Source organism: Erpetoichthys calabaricus, chromosome 8, assembly GCF_900747795.2.
Source record: "Erpetoichthys calabaricus chromosome 8, fErpCal1.3, whole genome shotgun sequence".
Taxonomy (NCBI): Eukaryota; Metazoa; Chordata; class Cladistia; order Polypteriformes; family Polypteridae; genus Erpetoichthys; species Erpetoichthys calabaricus.
The window spans coordinates 125,627,947-125,649,078 of record NC_041401.2 but is presented as its reverse complement, the minus strand read 5'-3'; the positions used below and the strand labels follow the sequence as shown (position 1 = coordinate 125,649,078).

The window sequence follows — 21,132 nt, the reverse complement described above, 5'->3', positions numbered from 1 at the left end:
CTCATTCACACACATGTATTCTGTCTTGTTCCTATTGACCTTCATTCCTTTCCTGTCCAGAGCAAACCTTCAACTCTCCAGGGTCTCCTCGACCTGCTCCCTACTATCACTACAGATCACAATGTCATCAGCAAACATCATAGTCCATGGGGACTCCTGTCTAATCTCATCTGTCAACCTGTCCATCACCATTGCAAATAAGAAAGGGCTCAGAGCCAATCCCTGATGCATCCGTCACTCCTACTGCAGTTCTCACCACTGTCACACTTCCCTCGTACATATCTTGTACAACTCTTACATAATTCTCTGCCACTCCCAACTCCCTCATACAATACAACAACTCCTCTCGTGCCACACTGCATATGCTTTTTCCAGGTCCACAAAGACGCAATGCAACTCCTTCTGGGCTTCTCTATACTTCTCCATCAACATAATATGAATTAACAGTACCAAAAAAAAGAAACTCCTCACTGATCATTTACAAGTGCACTGAGCAACTTATTGAGTCAAACTAAAGTAAGTATGCTGCAATCCAGTGATGTGTATCATTGGTGGAGGAAGAACAGGTGCAGACATGTCTCAAACGACTTCTCATGCTGCTAACTACTTCTGTCTGCTGCTTTGACTTATCACTGTGTTCAATTACAGCTATATACTGACCTTATTAGTGAATAAAATAACCGTTTTGCTTTAATAATATATTTTAGTATTTGAAAATATTAAATTCAAACAAATCGCCATTGAAATAAAATAATAACATTTAATTATAGTGTGAAAACAAAAAACAAAATCACATATGTAACCTAATTATGAGGCATTAAATTAAACATACTGACATGACCAAAAATGACCCATTTCATTGGAACGCATTTACTGTCTCTTTAATTGTTATGCTTAGTAAGACAGTTCTGTTTGTTTATGGTTTTTAAGTGATATTCAGTTGTACATACACTCCAGGTAACACCATTTAGTACTAACCAATGTGTTTTAGTACTTTACCTGACCTCGATACAATGCTAAAAATGGAATTTTAGGTGCAGTCATTTAAGAAACAGTATCACGAGGTAGTTAAACCAGATGTGTAATTGACATTTTTATTCTTGTTGATTATCTCTTGTTTGACTATAAATGGTAAATTTCTAAGATTCAACTAAGAAGTTCCTAAAATACCATTGAATAGTAATATTAATAATGGAAGCACAAGAGCTTCTTACTTTGTTGTCTTGAAAGCATAAAATATATCACTATGTATACCCTAGCTCATAATAGCTGCGGTCAGACAAACAAATAAACACTTCAGACTTTCTCTTCATCTTGTAAACCATTATTTGTTATGAATGTGTAGTGACTGATTGGAGCCCTATCCAGGAAGTACCTTGGGAAAACCCACAGCAACACAGAAAGAACATGCAAACACCATAGTAACAATATGAGTCCTTGGGCAGCTTTCTTCTGTCAGTAACAACTAAAAAGAGAAATTGCAAGAATGTAATATACAATGTGCCATACAAGGTTGCAATTAAATATATACAATTAATGTATATTTTATGTAGAGATAGATAGATAGATAGATAGATAGATAGATAGATAGATAGATAGATAGATAGATAGATAGATAGATAGATAGATAGATAGATAGATAGATAGATAGATAGATACTTTATTAATCCCTAAGGGGAAATTCACATACTCTAGCAGCAGCATACTGATAAAAACAATATTAATTAAAGAGTAATAAAAACACAGTGCAAGTTAAAAAGTGCAAGGTGGAGAGTGCGAGGCAGGTATAACAGTCAATAACATTGTATAATGTTACCGTTTACCCCCCAAACCCCCCCCCCCCCCCTTACATAGTGTGTGGGAGGAACAATCTCCTCAGTCTGTCAGTGGAGCAGGACAGTGACAGCAGTCTGTTGCTGAAGCTGCTCCTCTGTCTGGAGATGATACTGTTCAGTCGATGCAGTGGATTCTCCATGATTGACAGGAGCCTGCTCAGCGACCGTCACTCTGCCACAGATGTCAAACTGTCCAACTCCATGCCTACAATAGAGCCTGCCTTCCCCACCAGTTTGTCCAGGCGTGAGGCGTCCCCCTTCTTTATGCTGCCACCCTAGCACACCACCACGTAGAAGAGGGTGCTCATCACAACTGTTTGATAGAACATCTGCAGCATCTTATTGCAGATGTTGAAAGACGCCAGCCTTCTAAGGAAGTATAGTCAGCTCTGTCCTGTCTTGCGCAGAGCATCAGTATTGGCAGTCAAGTTCAGTTTATCATCCAGCTTCACTCCCAGTTATTTATAGGTCTGTACCCTCTGCACACAGTCACCTCTGATAATTACGGAGTCCGTGAGGGGTCTGGGCCTCCTAAAATCCACTACCAGCTCTTTGGTTTTGCTGGTGTTCAGTTGTAGGTGGTTTGAGTCGCACCATTTAACAAAGTCCTTGATTAGGTTCCTATACTCCTCCTCCTGCCCACTCTTGATCCAGCCCACGATAGCAGTGTCGTCAGCGAACCTTTGCACGTGGCAGGACTCCGAGTTGTATTGGAAGTCCAATGTATATAGGCTGAACAGGACCGGAGAAAGTACAGTCCCCTGCGGTGCTCCTGTGCTGCTGACCACAATGTCAGATGTGCAGTTCCCGAGACGCACATACTGAGGTCTGTCTGTAAGATAGTTCACGATCTATGCCACCAGGTATGAATCTACTCCCATCTCTGTCAGCTTGTCCCTAAGGAGCAGAGGTTGGATGGTGTTGAAGGCTCTAGAGAAGTCCAGAAACATAATTCTTACAGCACCACTGCCTCTGTCCAAGTGGGAGAGGGATCGGTGTAGCATGTAGATGATGGCATCCTCCGCTCCCACCTTCTCCTGGTATGCGAACTGCAGAGGGTCGAGGGCGTGGCGGACCTGTGGCCTCAGGTGGTGAAGCAGCAGCTGCTCCATGGTCTTCATCACATGTGACGTCAGGGCGATAGGCCTGAAGTCAATCAGCTCACTAGGATGTGATACCTTTGGGACTGGGGTGATGCAAGATGTTTTCCAAAGCCTCGGGACTCTCCCCTGTTCCAGGCCCAGGTTGAAGATGCGCTATAGAGGACTCCCCAGCTCCAATGCACAGGCCTTCAGCAGTCGTGGCGATACTCCATCTGGACCCACTGCTTTGCTGGCATGAAGTCTCATCAGCTCTCTGCTTACCTGGGTTACTGTAACTGTGGGTGAGGGAAAACTCTGTCCTATGCTGGTATCAGCAGAAGGATGGGTGGAGGATGCAGTACTCTGAGGTGAGAGTAAGAGTGGGTTAGGGTGGTCAAACCTGCTAAAAAAGTTGTTCATCAGGTTTGCTTTCTCCCTGTCTCTCTCGATGGAGGCACCCTGCTTCGAGCTGCAGCCAGTGATGATCTTCATCGCATCCCACACTTCCTTCAAATTAGCCCCTTTAATACATGCATACTCACATACTGTACATTTCATACATACTAATTTATCCTAATAGGTTATAATCCACCCCACAAACCTGAAGTGGATTAAATGGGTTTAGAAATGGGGGAATGGTTATTCCATCTAGACATTTAGTCATTTGTTACATTGTATCTGTTGAATTAATAGTTATTTTTGATCCACTGTAGAATTTAACGAAACTGAAAATATACAGATATTCGCATCATTGTAAAACGTGTTTATTGGTTTTTGAATTTAATGGATTTTCTCTGGAATGCAATAATGTTAATATAAACTTATTGTTAATCTTCCTTGTTAATCTTCATAGCAAAAGAAATTGATCACATAACAACAGATTTATGTCTGACGATTTTCTTCCACGTTCCCAAAGACATCAAGTTATCTGGCCCGGAATAAATGAATGTCCAAATCTGGTTTTGGTTAATTTTTACACCAAGTTCTGCCAGAAAAGCCTTGGAACCCAGATTTGTGGTATGCAAATTTGGAAAATATAATAAATGGGCAGATAGATGAATTTATTAGAGGTCAAAATATTGTTGTTTATCACAACAGAAGGATCACATTAACTTTCTGGCCTGTTTTGCTTGATATGTAAGTAAACTGCACAGATGAGTGCAATGTGACCAATATTCACCTGTAATTAACTTTTCTTTTTCAGTATTCCTTTATTGTCTGAGGTACTAAGGATAGTTACATACCAAGTCCCTAGGTGGATTTAAACATGGAGTCCTTTTGGTTGTGTAACAGAGTTCTTTTATCAGAAACATACATGTTGTTTTCATTAGTCTTTAAGTTGGTATTAATTCAATACTTTTGGAAGCTAGAGTACTTTGTAATTTCAAAATCAGTGTTTAATTCACCTAAGGTGATTTTTCTTTGGTAGTCCAAGAGCTTGTCTTCTGATTAGTATGAAATTCAAAGCCCTTTAAAACCACACAGCATAATATACATGCAGCATGCCTAGGTCTTACAGGTTTGGCAGAGAAATAATAACTTATCTAAAGCTTTGTAACTTAATTAAAAAAAAAACAATGATTATAAGTACAATATCACCCCCCTCCTTTCTCCTTCTCTGCAAATTGGTATAACCCAATACATCTCTGGGCAAGTCTGAACTTGCTTTGTAGGTTAATGAATAGTCATGAGAAAAAAAATAAGTGGGAGGTGCCAGATTTGTTGTTAGATGCAAGTCAGTTGAGAGGGCCAAGGGGAGATGGGGAAACTCAAAAAAGAGAGCAAGTCCTTCTCTCCAGTCCATCACCTCCAAGCACAGACTGGCTTATTTTTCCAATTTGCTTTTAAGAGATGCACTGCAAGCTGTGAATCGATCCCACACCCTGTCACAGATGTTTGGGTTTTGGTGGAAACCACATGACACCTTTTGCAAGACAAGTCCCCATTGCACCGAAATTGCTGGAGAATTAAAATGCTGTACATTAGTGACCAGACGCAGCATTATTCCACGGTAGGTTTCTGGTAATTTCTATTTAGGCTTGTAGTTGAGAACTGTAATTTCCATGGGGAGTGTAGGTAGCCATCTCTGATGCTAAGCCATTTGTCTTTTGTTTCCTTTTCAGTCAGTTTCTCGTACAGTTATGCCACTAAGCTCACTGAGACTTTCTCTTGTCTTCACTTTAAATGGCACACAATAAGCTGTGTATTTGTGAGACAGTTTTATTGGTTTTGTCAAGATCAGAACTCTTGGAGAGGTGTGCATGCTTACTACATAATTCATTGTTTTAATTTGAGAAGGCATATTATAGGTAATTTAGGTGTTGTAGTATAGAAATTAATGTTTGATACTTTCCAGCTTAAAGACCAATGTCAGGCATCTCTATACTTATCCCTAGTTTCGGTTTGGATGACACATTTCACATTTTTTCATTAACGGTTTGTAAGTATGTATTTCATGGTTGTAATATATTGCAATGGTAAACTTATAGTGCAACTACACTAAAGTAGTGGAGCAGCCTAAAGCTTCTACATTAAAAGGAAAAAAATAAGGAAAGCAGCACTTTAGCAAACAAATAACTACTGTAATAAAACTACTGTTACTTCACTTCTCTCCCCTGTTACAGGAGTGTATGGTGCCTTTTTGTAAGTGGCCTGCTCTCTAGTTTCAGGTTTGGAGCCTTTTGCTGTTACTGTGTCACCTTATTAAGAAAGGAATCTCTAGATTATTAGCTTAAAAGATAGCAAAGTCTTAAAGGGAGCAAGAGAAGAAAAATAAATAAGTTCCTCCCTTTGGGTTGTTTACTGCTTCCTACCAGTTCTGTAGGGAGAGGCTACTCCACCATTTGAAACTAATATTGAATTAAATAGGTTCAGGAAGTGGGTGGATACAAGTGTTTGGTTGAGTCCATGAAAAACTGGAATGCAATCTTTTTTGTCTAGTGTTTATTCTAGTTTCTAAATATTTTTTCCAAAAGAATTAAAGAATGCACTATAAATAAGAACATTTATTTGCACTTTGTTTTTCACTTGATGTGCTCATGCAACTACGGTATCACTTTTGCTCTATATAAGCTAAACTTTTAAATATAAGTATATGTGTAAAGAGAGATATTTTATATAATAACTCCACCTGCAGATATCATTTCATTGTAGTGCATGTTGTTGCAAAACAATAATAAAAATAAAATAACAAATAAATAAATAAAATAAAACAGACTGATAAATATTAATTTCTGAAATTGTGGCTTATCATTTACATTTGTTTAATCATTTTATCCTTTTTATTCTAATAAGATAAAATGTTTTTGTATGTATTCAAAATAACACAAATATGTAATTCAGAAATGTTAATGGACATTTATTTATTAATAATGGATTATTTTGTACTAATAGACTTTATTCATTAATAACATTCTATAGTACTCATATGCAAATTAGAATTTCCCAACTCAATGAATTTCCTTAGGCTCGAAATTAAATCATAGTTACCACTCTCTAAGAATATCTGAGGTAAATAATAGCAAAAGACACAGAACTGAGCTTTGCATACAGCGTGTTTTCTTACTTAGTATACCTTACTTGCATTAGACTTTATTCCCCAACTTTCTGATTTTATTTTTGCCTCTTATTTACTTTCCAGTGACCTGAGGTAAATCACTTAGACTCCAAAAGCTCCAGGTGAGCAAAATAATTTGTAAATATTTGCTACTGTGTACTTGGTAAAGAGTCACAGGATATATTTAATATAGAGAGTGGCTATATTAAATAAAGCTTGTGTATACATATAGACACTTATTTACTGAAAGCATTTCTTTAATACATAACCAATATAAATGTAAAACTAAACTATTAATTCAGTTTTTTTTACATAGCCCAATTTCAATTACTATACCAGAAATACAATCCAAAACAAATAACATGCAGAACCATACCAATAAACATTAATTAAATTAGTGAGTGTACCCTATGAATGGAAATTAAATAGATTAATAAAAAAACAAATTGAGTACACAATTAATAGACACTCTTGTGACCATGAGCTGGATTAAGCAGGTTTGAGAGTGGATGGAATAATAAAAATATATACTTATAATTAGGTTCTTTAAAAGTCTTTAGAAATGGCATCATCTCCATTTGAGCCCAGAATGAGTGTGTTCCCTGTGATCTACCAGCATCTAGTTCAGAATTATTTATAAACTGTCATTTTCAGTTAAATTTGAAATTAATCTTCATTGTTTAATTTCTTGAATTAGTAACACTACATCTCTTTCTTTTGTTCCACTATATTAAAACTATTTTAAAGTTGATTTGATATACACTGTTTTTCAGTTATGTAAGTGCAAACAGACTTCTAAAATAATAGACTTTATGTAAGAATGAACTGCTCTGCTGAATTAGCTATATTGCAGGTTTCAAATAATTGTGTGTACAGTATGTACAGGGTTTGTCTTATAGTTTTTTCTTTGTAGCTATTTTCTGTGAACTTTAAATAAAACAATATTATATAGAAATGAATCAAAGTATTAGTTTTACAATGTAATGTATTGCTTGTGGTATTGCTTTAAATTAAAGATTGGTTTTAGGCAATTCAGAGATGAATGGATGGATCATTAATTTTCTATATCTGCTTAATTTTAAAAAGAAGTGCTTCAGAAATTGTGATTAGAGCTTCTAAGTTGCCAAGGAATGAGTCAGTTTGTATGTGCATGTGTGAGAGTGTTCCTGGCAATTGACTTGCCCCTTGTCCAGGGTTGCTTCTTACCTTTTGCTAAGTGTTGCGAGATAGTGTAATATGCCAGTTGAATCTAATATTGCATTAAACAGGTTCAGTAAATGAGTGGATGTATTAACTTTTTTATTTTTATTGCAGCAATTTTGCCTGTATATTAAAATGTGGAAAACCTAATTTTATTAATAAATGTGTACACACTTAACAATTGTTTTTATTTGGTAGATATGCGATAATCTTACTAACTTGTTTTTCTCCAGAATTGACTTGGCACATACATATATTTGATTTTTTGATATTTATTTTAATATGAATTGTGTTATTTTATGAATTAATTCAAATATAAGATAAGCAACTGCATGTAAAGTGGAGATAACATTTTTGATTATTGTCAAGACTGGTCATAAATTCCACTGTCAGAAGGTATTCATGATGTGTTGTCCATGTTAATGTTTAATTCAGTATATTGTAAATGTCATTATTTTTGTCCTTCTTTGTACTTTCTTAAAAGTAAGCAGGTTGTATAAGTTTGTATTTTTTTACTCTGCCTTATTGATGACACTTTTGAGACAATTATCATAATAAGTAATATTCCACCTTTAGCCAATTGTATTTGGAATTTATGATTTCGCCTGGAGTATTACAATTTTTAATTTTCTTTTACAAAACAGAATATAAATTTGTTTTTGGGATTTTATTAGGACTACATAAATAAGTTTGCTTGGTGTTTGTGTGTTCCAGTGTGCAATTGTGCAGAATAACTTTTTTTTCACTTTAATTAAAATGCTTTAAAAATGCAAGCAATTTAAGAATGTTGGCCAGGTGAATTATTTGTATAGATATTCAATTCTGTTTATTGTGTATCTGTATACAAGAACTGTTTGTATTTAAAAAATGTTTTAGTAGTGTGTGATCTATTGACCTAGGTTTTCTATGGTCAAGTATAATGGTTTCTTAAGGGAGGTTTGTTGCTCTGTAATTAAGAGTGAAACAAATTCTATCAGTTTGTCTCTAGCCAAATTAAACTTTTTATTATTTTTTATCTGTAGTGGCTAATTCTGCTTTTGTTTCTTTGAATTGCAAGTGTTGGAGACCATGCTAATTCCTCCTCACTGGGTCTAACAGTAGAGGGAGCACTCAGATCAGTTTTTCTATGCTGCTTTACTTGCGAGGCCAGAGAATTTCATTGGATCAAGCATCAGTTTTATTCAGTCATCCTAATGAAAAAGAGAATTTTGGATGCAAACCTATCCAGGAGGAGTGATTGTTTATTTCATAACAGTTGTGCCTGGCAGGTGCAATTTGATATCCTCCCTTTTAAGCCAGTGACCACTGCTTGTTCTACTTGTTATTCTGTCTCAATGAATAATTGCATAGCTGGAAAAATTTCTTTGATTTTAAATAACATCAGTTTTCTCTATTAAAAGAATGGCAAAAACATTGGTTCATGTTTTAAGTAATATTGCAAGGAAAAAAGTGCCAGCCCATTTCAGTGTTCTTAATTTTTTATAACTTTTAATTTTCTGTCAGGTTCACTCATGTTTGTTACTTAGGCATAAAAGGGTAAGCTTCAGCATAACATTAGTATATCTTCAAGATGATATTTTGTGCTACCAATAAATAATTGGACAGTGAAATCAAAATCCCTACTTTTTCATAACATTGCAGTAGTTCAGCATTGAAATGAAAGAACGGTTTGAGGCAAAATTACATAATGAACTCTTTTATTTTCCCCCCACCCTTAGATAAGCATAAGTATGGAGGCAAATTAACTTATGTACTACAAATAACTGCATCAATCTTGCTACCTACTGAAATTACTAAAGTTCTAGTTATTTTGTGGTCTGTTGCAATGCCTTTGCCTTTTCATTTTCTCATTGTTTTGGGATTTTTCAGTGAAATGTTTATTTGATTGTATTTATATATAGAAATGAACTTGATCACTCTGAAGAACTCTTCAGTTTTATTGGTAGTGTGTTTTCACTAATCACCTTCTTTTATGACGTAATGCCAGCTGTAGTGTTTACAGACATTGTTATACACGTAAGCAATCAATATAATTCTGTACAGTAATTCAGATATTCTTTTGCTATAACAGTTACATCATCTTTAAAAATGAGCAAGGCAATCTTACCAGCAGTCATGTCATTAGTTCCATAAGGTTTCATTAATGAAATGGTAGGCTGTAGATCATTTTCAATTTTTATTTTTTTCACATTGTTACTTTGTTGCCACTTTGTTGGAGTTCTGTCTTAGCTTTTTTTCAGTACTTGGTTTCAAGGTTCTGCTAGCTCATCATTCTACCTTTTATCAAGTTGTAATCTGACTTTTCTGCTTTTTGATTCTAATGGGAAATTTGCCTTTGTTGTCTTGCTGCTAACATTTTCTGCAAGTAGTAGATTTTGGATACCTTCATCATTGGTAGTGTTGGTCATTTCAGCAACAGTGTTTTACAGTTTATCCTTACAGCTTTATTTATGTTTTTGTTCCCTTCAACAGACCTGACCATTGCCATTTGACACATATATATGTGGTTTCTTTCTTCTCAAGTTATTTCATATTGTTGATGTTGTAGACCTGGTTTCTGTATTTCTGAAGTAATTATTCATTCAGAGTCTATATTGTCTGCCTTTCTAATGTACAGTTTCCTTGTCTTTATGTTAGTTTAAGCCTGCTGATGGTAAACAGAGACCCTAACTGCACTGTGTGCACATGACTAAATATGCAAGAGAAAACAGCAGACTGATAAGAAGTTCCTGTCAATCAAATGTCTCAATATGTATTTGGAATGAACCTCAAACAATAGTATTATTTTCATATTTTTTAATAATATATGTACATAAAGGACCAAAAAAAAGGTACTAGTTTATTTTTTTCACATATTGATATTTTGATCTCAAATCTGAATTTCAGGATTATACTCCAAAAAGGGATTTTAACTTCACTGTCACAATGCTTATAGAGGTTCTGTAGCTGTGGATTACACACATACTGTACACTTAAGTTTTTAGGAAAGGAAAAGATAGTTTCAGTGTAATGCCTCACTGTAGGATTTTAAAACTTCAGTGCAGATGCTACACAGGATATTTGTGTTACAGGACAAGTATGCTAAAAGACATCCCAGCTGTCACTTTGTGGCAAAGCAAGGATGCAGAAAATCATTATGTATATGTTTCATCCTGTTTATTTCTGAAATTCTTTTGGTATCTCACCCATACTCTCTGTATGTGTTTATATGAAGTGATTGTTGATTAGCAGCTGCAAGAAAGAACTTTTGTCTACTTTCTATACATTATAATAGTTATCCTATAAACCCATAAACTTATGTGCATATACACATTATTGTATCTACACTCATTACTGACATTCCTGCATATAAAGGCTTGTATAAAAATTGAAATCAAGACAAATCCCATCAGAATTTTTTCACCTTCATTAAGATAATCAACCCAGCTATATTTAAGTTAAAATAAATCATTTTAGAAACACTATCCATCCATCCATCCATTTTCCAACCCGCTGAATCCGAACACAGGGTCATGGGGGTCTGCTGGAGCCACTCCCAGCCAACACAGGGCACAAGGCAAGAACCAATCCCGGGCAGGGTGCCAACCCACCGCAGGACACACACAAACACACCCACACACCAAGCACACACTAGGGCCAATTTAGAATCGCCAATGCACCTAACCTGCATGTCTTTGGACTGTGGGAGGAAACCGGAGCGCCCGGAGGAAACCCACGCAGACACGGTGAGAACATGCAAACTCCACGCAGGGAGGACCCGGGAAGCGAACCCAGGTCCCCAGGTCTCTCAACTGCGAGGCAGCAGTGCTACCCACTGCGCCACCGTGCCGCCCTTTAGAAACACTAATTAAAGATAAAAAATTTTAAATGTGTTGGTTGTGTGATACTTTGTGGAAGCGAGTTTTAATTTGATTATAAACAGAAGACCTATTTGGAGGGTGGTGCAGTTGGTAGCATGGCTGCCTCACAGTAAGGAGACCTGGGTTCACTTCCCGTGTCTTCCCAGCGTGGAGTTTGCATGTTCTCCCCGTGTCTGCGTGGGTTTCCTCCGGGTGCTCCGGTTTCCTCCCACAGTCCAAAGACATGCAGGTTAGGTGCATTGGCGATTCTAAATTGGCCCTAGTGTGTGCTTGGTGTGTGGGTGTGTGTGTGTCCTGCAGTGGGCTGGTGCCCTGCCTGGGATTTGTTCCTGTCTTGCGCCCTGTGTTGGCTGGGATTGGCTCCAGCAGACCCCCGTGATCCTGTGTTAGGATATAGCGGGTAGGATGATGGATGGATGAATGGATGGACCTATTTGGATAGGTTTCTATCAACTTTGCACACCCGAATTGTGTGATTTAAAACCAATGCTTTTGGGAAAGAGCTCAAGTTCAGTCAGATCGCGAGGAGATCTTCTGTGCATGTGCTTTTCGAGGCAAACACACAGATTGATGTCCAAACACTAACTGGGCCATTCCAGAACATTGATATCCCATTTTTGTAAGTCATTCCATATTTGTATTTCAGATATTTGTTACATTCAAATGGTAAACCAGGAGGGTTTACATTAGGAAAGGCATCCAGCTGTAAAAATAATGCAGACATTTCTATTGGAAAAGTCTAGTCATTAAAATGGGAATAGCTATGGAAGAAGAAGCTATATTCAAATTTGAAATTCATCTTTTGGTCTAATTTTCTGGTAAAGTGTATCAAATTTTGTACCAAAACATCTTATTATCTGTAGCGTTTTTTCTCCTTTATCTTTAACAGAGCCCTAAGTCCATTCTAAAAATCTGAACATTATGTTGCCAGCACCATGCTTGACGTTGTCGTAGGTAACTGTGATGTTTGCATGATGAGCTGTGTTACCTTTGCCCCAACATATCTTTTGTAATAAAAGCAAGAACATTCTAACTTGACCACATCAGACATTTTTGCCCAGGGGAAGTGGGAGACTGAATCAGTCTTTCTTGTCAAATTTTATAGGCTTGAAAGTTCTTTTTTAGTGAGATGTGACTTTTGTCTTAACACATGATTTAGAATATGATTGGTCAAATTTGAACACAATTACAACACCCATTATGAAGAGCATGCACATTTATGCAACAAAGACATTAAAAGTTTGTTTGTTTGTTAATTACTTTACCAAAAAATCACCATTTATTTAAACTTAAGTGTTATTGGTTACAAGATTGTGTCAAAGATTGAAAGGATCTGATAGAAAGGCTGAAGGGTATATAGATTTTTCATATCCACTCTTAAGTGTGCATGTTTATGTCTTTTGTTATGCCTCCACATGTTCACATGTATTAGCTTGTTTTGTGTGTGTAAATATTTATCTGAATGACCATTATGTCTGACATATTGAGTGTATTTGTTCACTGTATCCTAGGTGCCGATAGTGCATAACTCATTGAATTTCTTTGCAGATGCATATATCTCTATCTCTTTGCCTATGTGTTTATGTGGGATAGTGGTGCTGTATACAGTAGATTTGTACTCAGACCCTTTCACTTTCTGCACCTTGTATCTTGTTGTATTTAATATTAAGTGGATAAATTTACTATTGTGGCCTTTCAATCTACACTCTATAACCCATATTGACAAAAGTGAAAACTGCTTTCAGAAAGCTCTGCAAATTTATTAAAAATGAAAAAACTGAACTCTTTTTTTTATGTAAGTATTTAAACTCTTTGCTGTGGCACTCCAAATTGTGGGCAGGTGTATCCTGTTTGCTTTAATTACCCTTGAGATGTGTCAAGAACTTGATTGTACTCCACCTGTGGCAAACTGAATTGATTGGACATGGTTTAGAATGACACACACCTGAGAGTATAAGATCCCCCAATTCATGCTGCAAATCCGGTCAAGAACCAAGCTGAAGTCCAAGGACCTCTCTGAGCACTGTGATAAAATTATGGTGAGGCACAGATCAGGGCAAGGGTGTATAACTATTTTAGAACATTAGAACAATCTGGATGAGAACTGGCCATTCAGCTCAACAAAGCTCACCAGTCCTATCCACTTTATTTTTCTAAAATAACATCAAGTCTAGTTTTGAAAGTCCTTAAAGTCCTACTGTCTACTACACTACTTGGTAACTCATTCCATGTGTTGGGGTTCTCTGTGTAAAGAAAAACATCCTAATGTTTGTGCGAAATTTACCCTTATCAAGTTTCCACCTATGTCCCCATGTTCTTGATGAACTAATTTTAAAGAAACAGTCTCGATCCACAGTACTAATTCCCTTCATAATTTTAAACACTTCAGTCATGTCTTCTTTTAATCTTCTTTTGCTTAAACTGAAATGGCTCAGCTCTTTTAATATTCCCTCATAATTCATTCCCTGTAGCCCTGAAATCAGCCTAGTTTCTCTTCTGTGGATTTTTTCCAGCACTACTATGTCTGTTTAGTAGCCTGGAGATTAAAACTGTACACAGTACTCTAGGTGATGTCTACCCAGTGTGATATAAAGCATGAGCATAACTTCCTTGGACTTGTGCTATATAACATAATATTCTGTTAGCCATCTTAATGGCTTCTGAACACGGTCTGGCAGTTGATAGTGTTGAATCCACTACCCCTCCTAAATCCTTCTCAATTTTAAGATCTCCAATATGGTATACAAACCTAAAATGTTTACTTCATGTGTGTAATACATTATATTAACTAATGTTACATTTAATCTAACACAAACCTGCAAAGCCTGTTTGCTGCCCAAGTCCCTCTGTAATGATTCAGTGGATTTTAGATTATATCTGCCAATCCACGTAGCTTGGTGTCATCTACAAATTTAACCAGGTTGTTATTTATATTCTTATCCAAATAATGTGTATATATTAAACATAGCATTGGCCCTAGCATAGAACCTCAAGGGGCACCACACTTAATATCACCCAATTTTGATTCTGATAGGTTTCCTCAGCACCATAACCCTTAAATTTAAGGGTTAACTCTTAAACTTAACTTACTAACTCTTCCTGTATCTGAATCAATTTTGCATCCATCTACACACAACTCCCTGAACTCCCACTTCTTTTAATTTGATGCCCACCCTTTCATGTGACACCTTATCAGATACTTTCTGAAACATAAGTAATATTGTTTGCTTGACTTTACTATTCCTGATGCACTTCACCTCCCCCTTGACTGTTCTTTTACTACTAAAATACTGAAAGAATCTCTCTGGGTCATCTTTCACATTATCTGCCATATACCTCACTAAATGCCTTTTAGATTGCCTGATATCTCCTTAATAGTTGCCCTTATGTTCTCATACGCCGTAAGAATCACATTGGAGTTATTAGTTTTATATGCCTTATAGAGCTTTTTTTCCCTTTGCAACTTATTTTTCAATTCTTTAACCTACTTAAAAGTTTTTTTACATTTCCTACTAATTCTAAATTTTTAAAGCTTTGAGCATTCCTACGAGCAAACTGGCTTCAATAATCGTGACATGGAAGAAATTTGGAACGTTTTGGATGCTTTCTAGAGTTGGTCCTGCCAAACTAACTAACCTGGAAAGAAAAGCTTTGGTTAGAGAAGTGACCAAGAACTCAGTGGTCACTCAAACAGAGCTTCAGAAGTCCTCTGCTGAAGTGGGAAAACATGTTGGAAGGACGACCATTTCGGCAGCACTCCATCACACATTTTTGGAAGAGTGGCTAGACGGCAGCCACTCTTGAGTAAAAGGTATATTAAAGTTTAAAGAAATCTGAGAGCCTAAGGACAAAGATTCTCTTGTCTGATAAGGCAAAATGTAACTCTTTGGGCAGAAACTCAAGCACTTTGTCTGGCTAAGACCAGGAACTGGTCATCAACTGCCTAATACCATCCCAATGGTGAAGTGGGATAGTGGCAAAAACATGCTGTTGGGAGTGCTTCTCCGTGGCAGAGACAGAGACACTGGTCAGAATTGAGGGAAGGATGAATACAGCCAAATACAGAGAGGTCCTTGAAGAAAACCTGCTCCAGAGTGCACGGCACTTTGTACTGGAGTGATGGTTCACCCTTCAGCACAACAATGATCTGCAGCATGCAGCCAAGACAATACTGGAATAGCTTCAGGACAAGTCTCTGACTGCCCTTGAAAGGATCTGCTAGGAGGAATGGGATAAACTGCCAAGTTCCAGGTTTGCAAAGCTTGTAGAGACTCAGCCAAGAAGACTCAAAGCTCTAGTTACTGCCGAAGAGATTACTACAAAGTAATGATTTGAGGGTTTCATTGTTTATCTAAATGAAGTATTTGAGGTTTTGATTTTCATAAGCCTCCAAACCTTTCTGAAGACATGTTTTCACATTGTCATTATGGGTTATTGAGTGTAGATTGATGAGCAAAAATGACAAATTTATCCATTTAAAATAAATCTACAACTCCATTAAATTTGTGACACAATTAAGTGCGCATAAAGTGAAGGGGTCTGCGTACCCTCTGAATCCACGGTGTTGTCTCCTTTTGTGGCTGTGTGTGTTTACCTGCCTTCTTCAGTTTGTTAGTGTGCACATTTCTGTGGGTTTAACTCTTTAATATCTATCTATGTAAACCACCGATTATATTGCTGAAATATATTCAAGCTAAGACTATTGCCTTACTGGTTTTTGAAAGAAAAGTAGCTTTGATTGCCAATCATCCTCTCTGTTTCTTTAGATTTAGTCAGGAGGCAGATTGGTGGCCCTTGTTGCAGTGCCACCTTGTAGTGCATCTCAGACACCCAAAACAACTCTTTGTATGTGTTTGTACAAGAGGGTAAACAGAAGACAAAAAGCAATTAGAGTGCAGGGCTTAGTGGAGGTTTTTGGTGCTGATGCTAAGTATCTCTTGATTCTTTAGGTCTGTTTAAACTTGTTCTAGAATGTGCCAAGGCTAAACAATTCATACATGTGTGTGCGTGTATGTATGCGGTTAGATGTGCAATAAAGTCTCCTGAAATATTTCATCCCAATTCTGAAGGAATTACAGTGTCGCCATCTCGCCTTTTTGCTTTCCTGGAAATTCCCACAAACGATTCCAAAGACAGCTTTCATGTGGGGTGAGTACAGAAGAACATTTTCATTCTCAAGCTCCAATTGTATCTAAGCCATAGAGCTTCAAATAACATTTAAATTTATTGTGGATTAGTTCTGAATTTTATCTGTTTTAAATTCTTATTTATGCTGCTCTGTAACCATAACAAATTCTTTTCTAAATTACAGTGATCTCTGGTCATTTCTGCTGTTGCATTATGCCAGATAACTAGTGAGCTTCAGGCCAAGTTTGTAAATTCTTTAGGTACTATATGGATATGATGCATAGCAATTCTACCATTTTACTGTTGTTATGAACCATAGAAAAAGACATTTTTGTTTACCAGTTTATTTTTTGAATACAGTAAAGTAAATCACAGAGTAGGCAGAAACACTGTATGATAAACTGAGTACAACACTGCTCTCTGTGGTGCTGCCACTATAGGATTTTATCCCATTTTATTACTCACCTTATTCATTTCTGAAATGCTCCTTTCTTTTATGTTGGCAACAGTATGGTACACATTCCCTTCTCAGGATGTGTAGTTTGACCATGGATTTGATTTCCAAGACAGTTAAACCTCCAATGAAGATTTACAAAGGGAAGAATTCCAAGATGAAACATGTATTTGGAGTGCAGTGGTTGTCTCAATAATTTTTCCAAGTTATCTAATTAGATAGATAGATAGATAGATAGATAGATAGATAGATAGATAGATAGATAGATAGATAGATAGATAGATAGATAGATAGATAGATAGATAGATAGATAGATAGATAGATAGAGAACTTTATATGTGTCTTTTAACACAAATGCAATGTGGTACGTCTTTTAGTATGGATGTAACGTAGTAAATGTATTCTTTATCCGGTGATAATAAATGGGGAATAGCCTCTGGCTAACTGTTCATATTCTGTTTGTGTTCATTCCAGTCTGATTGTCTGCTGAATGTGTGCAAATAAGTATGAAGGCTTATTGTCCTACACTATCTTTTGCAATGTCTGACTAGCATCATGACATGTTGTCAGGCATAAACAACTCCAGATATTGAAAAGAATAGAGCAAAAATATTTTCAGTACCAAAAATTCAAGGAAGAGACAAGATTGTTGTAGAATTACATTTAAGAAGAAATTAAAACAATAACTGAAGGTTTGTTGAGACTGCAATATGAGTGAAAGAGAAAATGAATGAATACTGGCAATTATGTTTGGCTCTCCATATAGTTAATGACATTTCTCAAATCCTTGTCTGAAGCTACATATCTCAAGCAAAAAAACTTTATGTACTTTGTCAAATGTAGCCAGTGATTTTGTTCAGTTTTTAGATTCCTTCCTCTAATTTTGTTGTTTTATTTACCTGCTACAGGAGACTTGATACTGCATTGTGGTCTTGTTTGCTAAATAAGTGGTTTACTGCATTACAGGTATAGATAATCATATGGCTTAGGAATTTCTATTCCTCTTGGAGCCCATTCTCCACTCTTCTGTTTGTCCAACTTGTGTAGCCTCTACTAGGTAGAGTATTTTTTGCACTGTAAGTTCAGCATATGATCATTTTCATTTTCAACTGTTATATTTTTATTAACTCTACCATGGCTTTTTCTTTTGTTTTCTTTGTATAGCACCTCATGGTATGTTCTGTGAAAGTGCACAGGAAATAAATTGGTATTATTGTTGTATACTTGACTGACATATGTTATCAGGGTAACGTACAAGTCCAATTAATTTACAGAATAATTGTTTTACATACATTTTCACAATGTTGCATCTGTTTGTGTTTCAAGATGTGGGTCTTCATTGTGCAAGATATATAATCAATAAGTAAATGTAATTAGTACATCAAGGTGATTTATGCTATAATTTGTTATGCAAGCATAACCAATATAATTTTTGCTATATCTCAGTATGTTACACATACTGTAGGTTTATCTTACATACATAGAAACTGACAGCGTATCTGGTTACATTGGGGGTAAAAAAACAGTATGGACTTTTAGTTCCTATTAGGCAAATGTGGTAAATACATTTGCATAAAGTGATGCAAATGAGGAGGTATAATATTCATGATTTAACATCTGAGTGCTTTCATCCCTTAAACCTTTTTCCAAATCGAGCATCATGAGCACAGCTGAAGAACCAAAAAGAAAACTCAGTGGCAGATGAGAAACATGTCCATATTACTGTTGTGCCAGAGACTGACAAGGATGATAATGATATGGTCCTATTTGCTATGGCTATTTTTATGTTCCAAGTTAAATTATAATCTTAGATTTATAAAAAATCAAGTATTGTGTCCTTCTGTACCTCTTTTTGAGGTATGTATGTGAGTAATATTTGGTGTAGTATTAGGTTTGAGATAATATAACCTTGTTCCTTGTATTTTCCAATGCAACAGTACAGATAAAGGGTCTGGGGCACTTAAAGGCAAACCCTGTATATTAAAGTACGCAAAAGGCATGAAAAAATGCGTGCTACTACGCAAATGTTGACTTTATGCTTCTCTCAAGACGTTCTGCTGGCAAGATGCTGTTGGTCCCCTCTAATGGGAATTCTGGGAGGATGGGGTAGGTCCAGGTGGTCTGACCCCAGAAGTTACGTCAGAGTGGGAGCGTTGTCCTTTTTGCAGAGGGAGAGGGAGAAGAGAGAGTTTTATTAGACAGTGCCTCCTCATGTCTTAGTGATAAATCACACGTGCGACAATATACTGTATATTGCTGAAATTCATTGAAGGATGTTGGCTTTTGCAGATCGGTATGCTATTTGGGTACACATCTTGTGTACATTTTACAGTACCCCATGTTTTCATGCAGTATGCATGTGCAGATCCACAGCTAATATCCAAATGTACAACAACAGCAGACAATGTAATCTGTCAGTCTTCACTAATGAAAGCATTCGTCACGTTAACTCGGGCTTGTTTGTTGATGATCGACCAGATCAAGCTTCATCGGTTACACTTGTTCTTCCCATTTTAAACTTTCTGCCCATTCACAACCTTTTCAGTTTTCACTTCTGTACTGAGCCAACATCCGCTAGTGAATTTAAGCAGGTTTCACTCTCACTGCACAAGAAATCTCACTACAGTGCATTGTTCAACAATGCTGCAATCCTGCAGCGGAGTGTCCATGTTCATTTTACCGTGGCTTCAGCTAAACTAACAGCAGAGCGCCGTGATGTTCATGTCCGAACATAGCCATGAGTCATTGTGAACGTTGTATTGCATCAGTTTCTATCCTTTGCAGTTAACACGGAATTTTAAAATAGCTTTTACTTTTTGATTAACCTCAGTGCCAACAGGGGGTGCACCAGCTTCCAAACCCAACACAGACAGACATCAGGGACAAGTCCAGCAATGTGCACATCTTGTATTCAGCACTTCGGGGGAGGCAGTGCCCTGCGCATATCTGCTCCCAGCCGGTCTGTCTTTTACGACTACGGCGTCTCAGCTGGGAAAGGGCCTCAGCCATCCATCACGCCTCGTATATACTGTATATACAGTGTCTATGCATATATATATATATATATATATATATATATATATATATATATATATACTGTGCATCCGGAAAGTATTCACAGCGCATCACTTTTTCCACATTTTCTTATGTTACAGCCTTATTCCAAAATGGATTAAATTCATTTTTTTCCTCAGAATTCTACACACAACACCCCATAATGACAACGTGAAAAAAGTTTACTTGAGGTTTTTGCAAATTTATTAAAAATAAAAAAACTGAGAAATCACATGTACATAAGTATTCACAGCATTTGCTCAATACTTTGTCGATGCACCTTTGGCAGCAATTACAGCTTCAAGTCTTTTTGAATATGATGCCACAAGCTTGGCACACCTACCCTTGGCCAGTTTCGCCCATTCCTCTTTGCAGCACCTCTCAAGCTCCATCAGGTTGGATGGGAAGCGTCTGTGCACAGCCATTTTATGATCTCTCCAGAGATGTTCAATCGGATTCAAGTCTGGACTCTGGCTGGGCCACTCAACTCACAGAGTTGTCCTGAAGCCACTCCTTTGATATCTTGGCTGTGTGCTTAGGGTCGTTGTCCTGCTGAAAGATGAACCGTCGCCCCAGTCTGAGGTCAAGAGCGCTCTGGAGCAGGTTTTCATCCAGGATGTCTCTGTACATTGCTGCAGTCATCTTTCCCTTTATCCTGACTAGTCTCCCAGTTCCTGCCGCTGAAAAACATCCCCTCATCATGATGCTGCCACCACCATGCTTCACTGTAGGGATGGTATTGGCCTGGTGATGAGCGGTGCCTGGTTTCCTCCAAATGTGACACCTGGCATTCACACCAAAGAGTTCAATCTTTGTCTCATTAGACCAGAGAATTTTCTTTCTCATGGTCTGAGAGTCCTTCAGGTGCCTTTTGGCAAATTCCAGGCGGGCTGCCATGTGCCTTTTACTAAGGAGTGGCTTCCGTCTGGCCACTCTACCATACAGGCCTGATTGGTGGATTGCT

General features: G+C 37.1%; 1 protein-coding gene across 6 annotated transcripts in view; it reads left to right on the top strand.

Moving 5' to 3' along the window:
• tp73 (tumor protein p73) overlaps positions 1–21,132 on the top strand; it is a 163,864-nt gene that overhangs the window by 45,323 nt on the left and 97,409 nt on the right. The window contains exon 1 of one of the 6 annotated variants that reach the window (XM_051931290.1): positions 4,686–4,928. The exons of 4 other annotated variants lie outside the window; for them this stretch is intronic. In XM_051931290.1, coding sequence (XP_051787250.1) covers positions 4,890–4,928 — 39 coding nt within the window. In that variant the 5' untranslated portion in view covers positions 4,686–4,889. Of the gene's footprint in view, positions 1–4,685; positions 4,929–16,592; positions 16,682–21,132 lie in introns of those variants that run through there. One more of the 6 variants, XM_028807454.2, reaches the window with a different exon arrangement.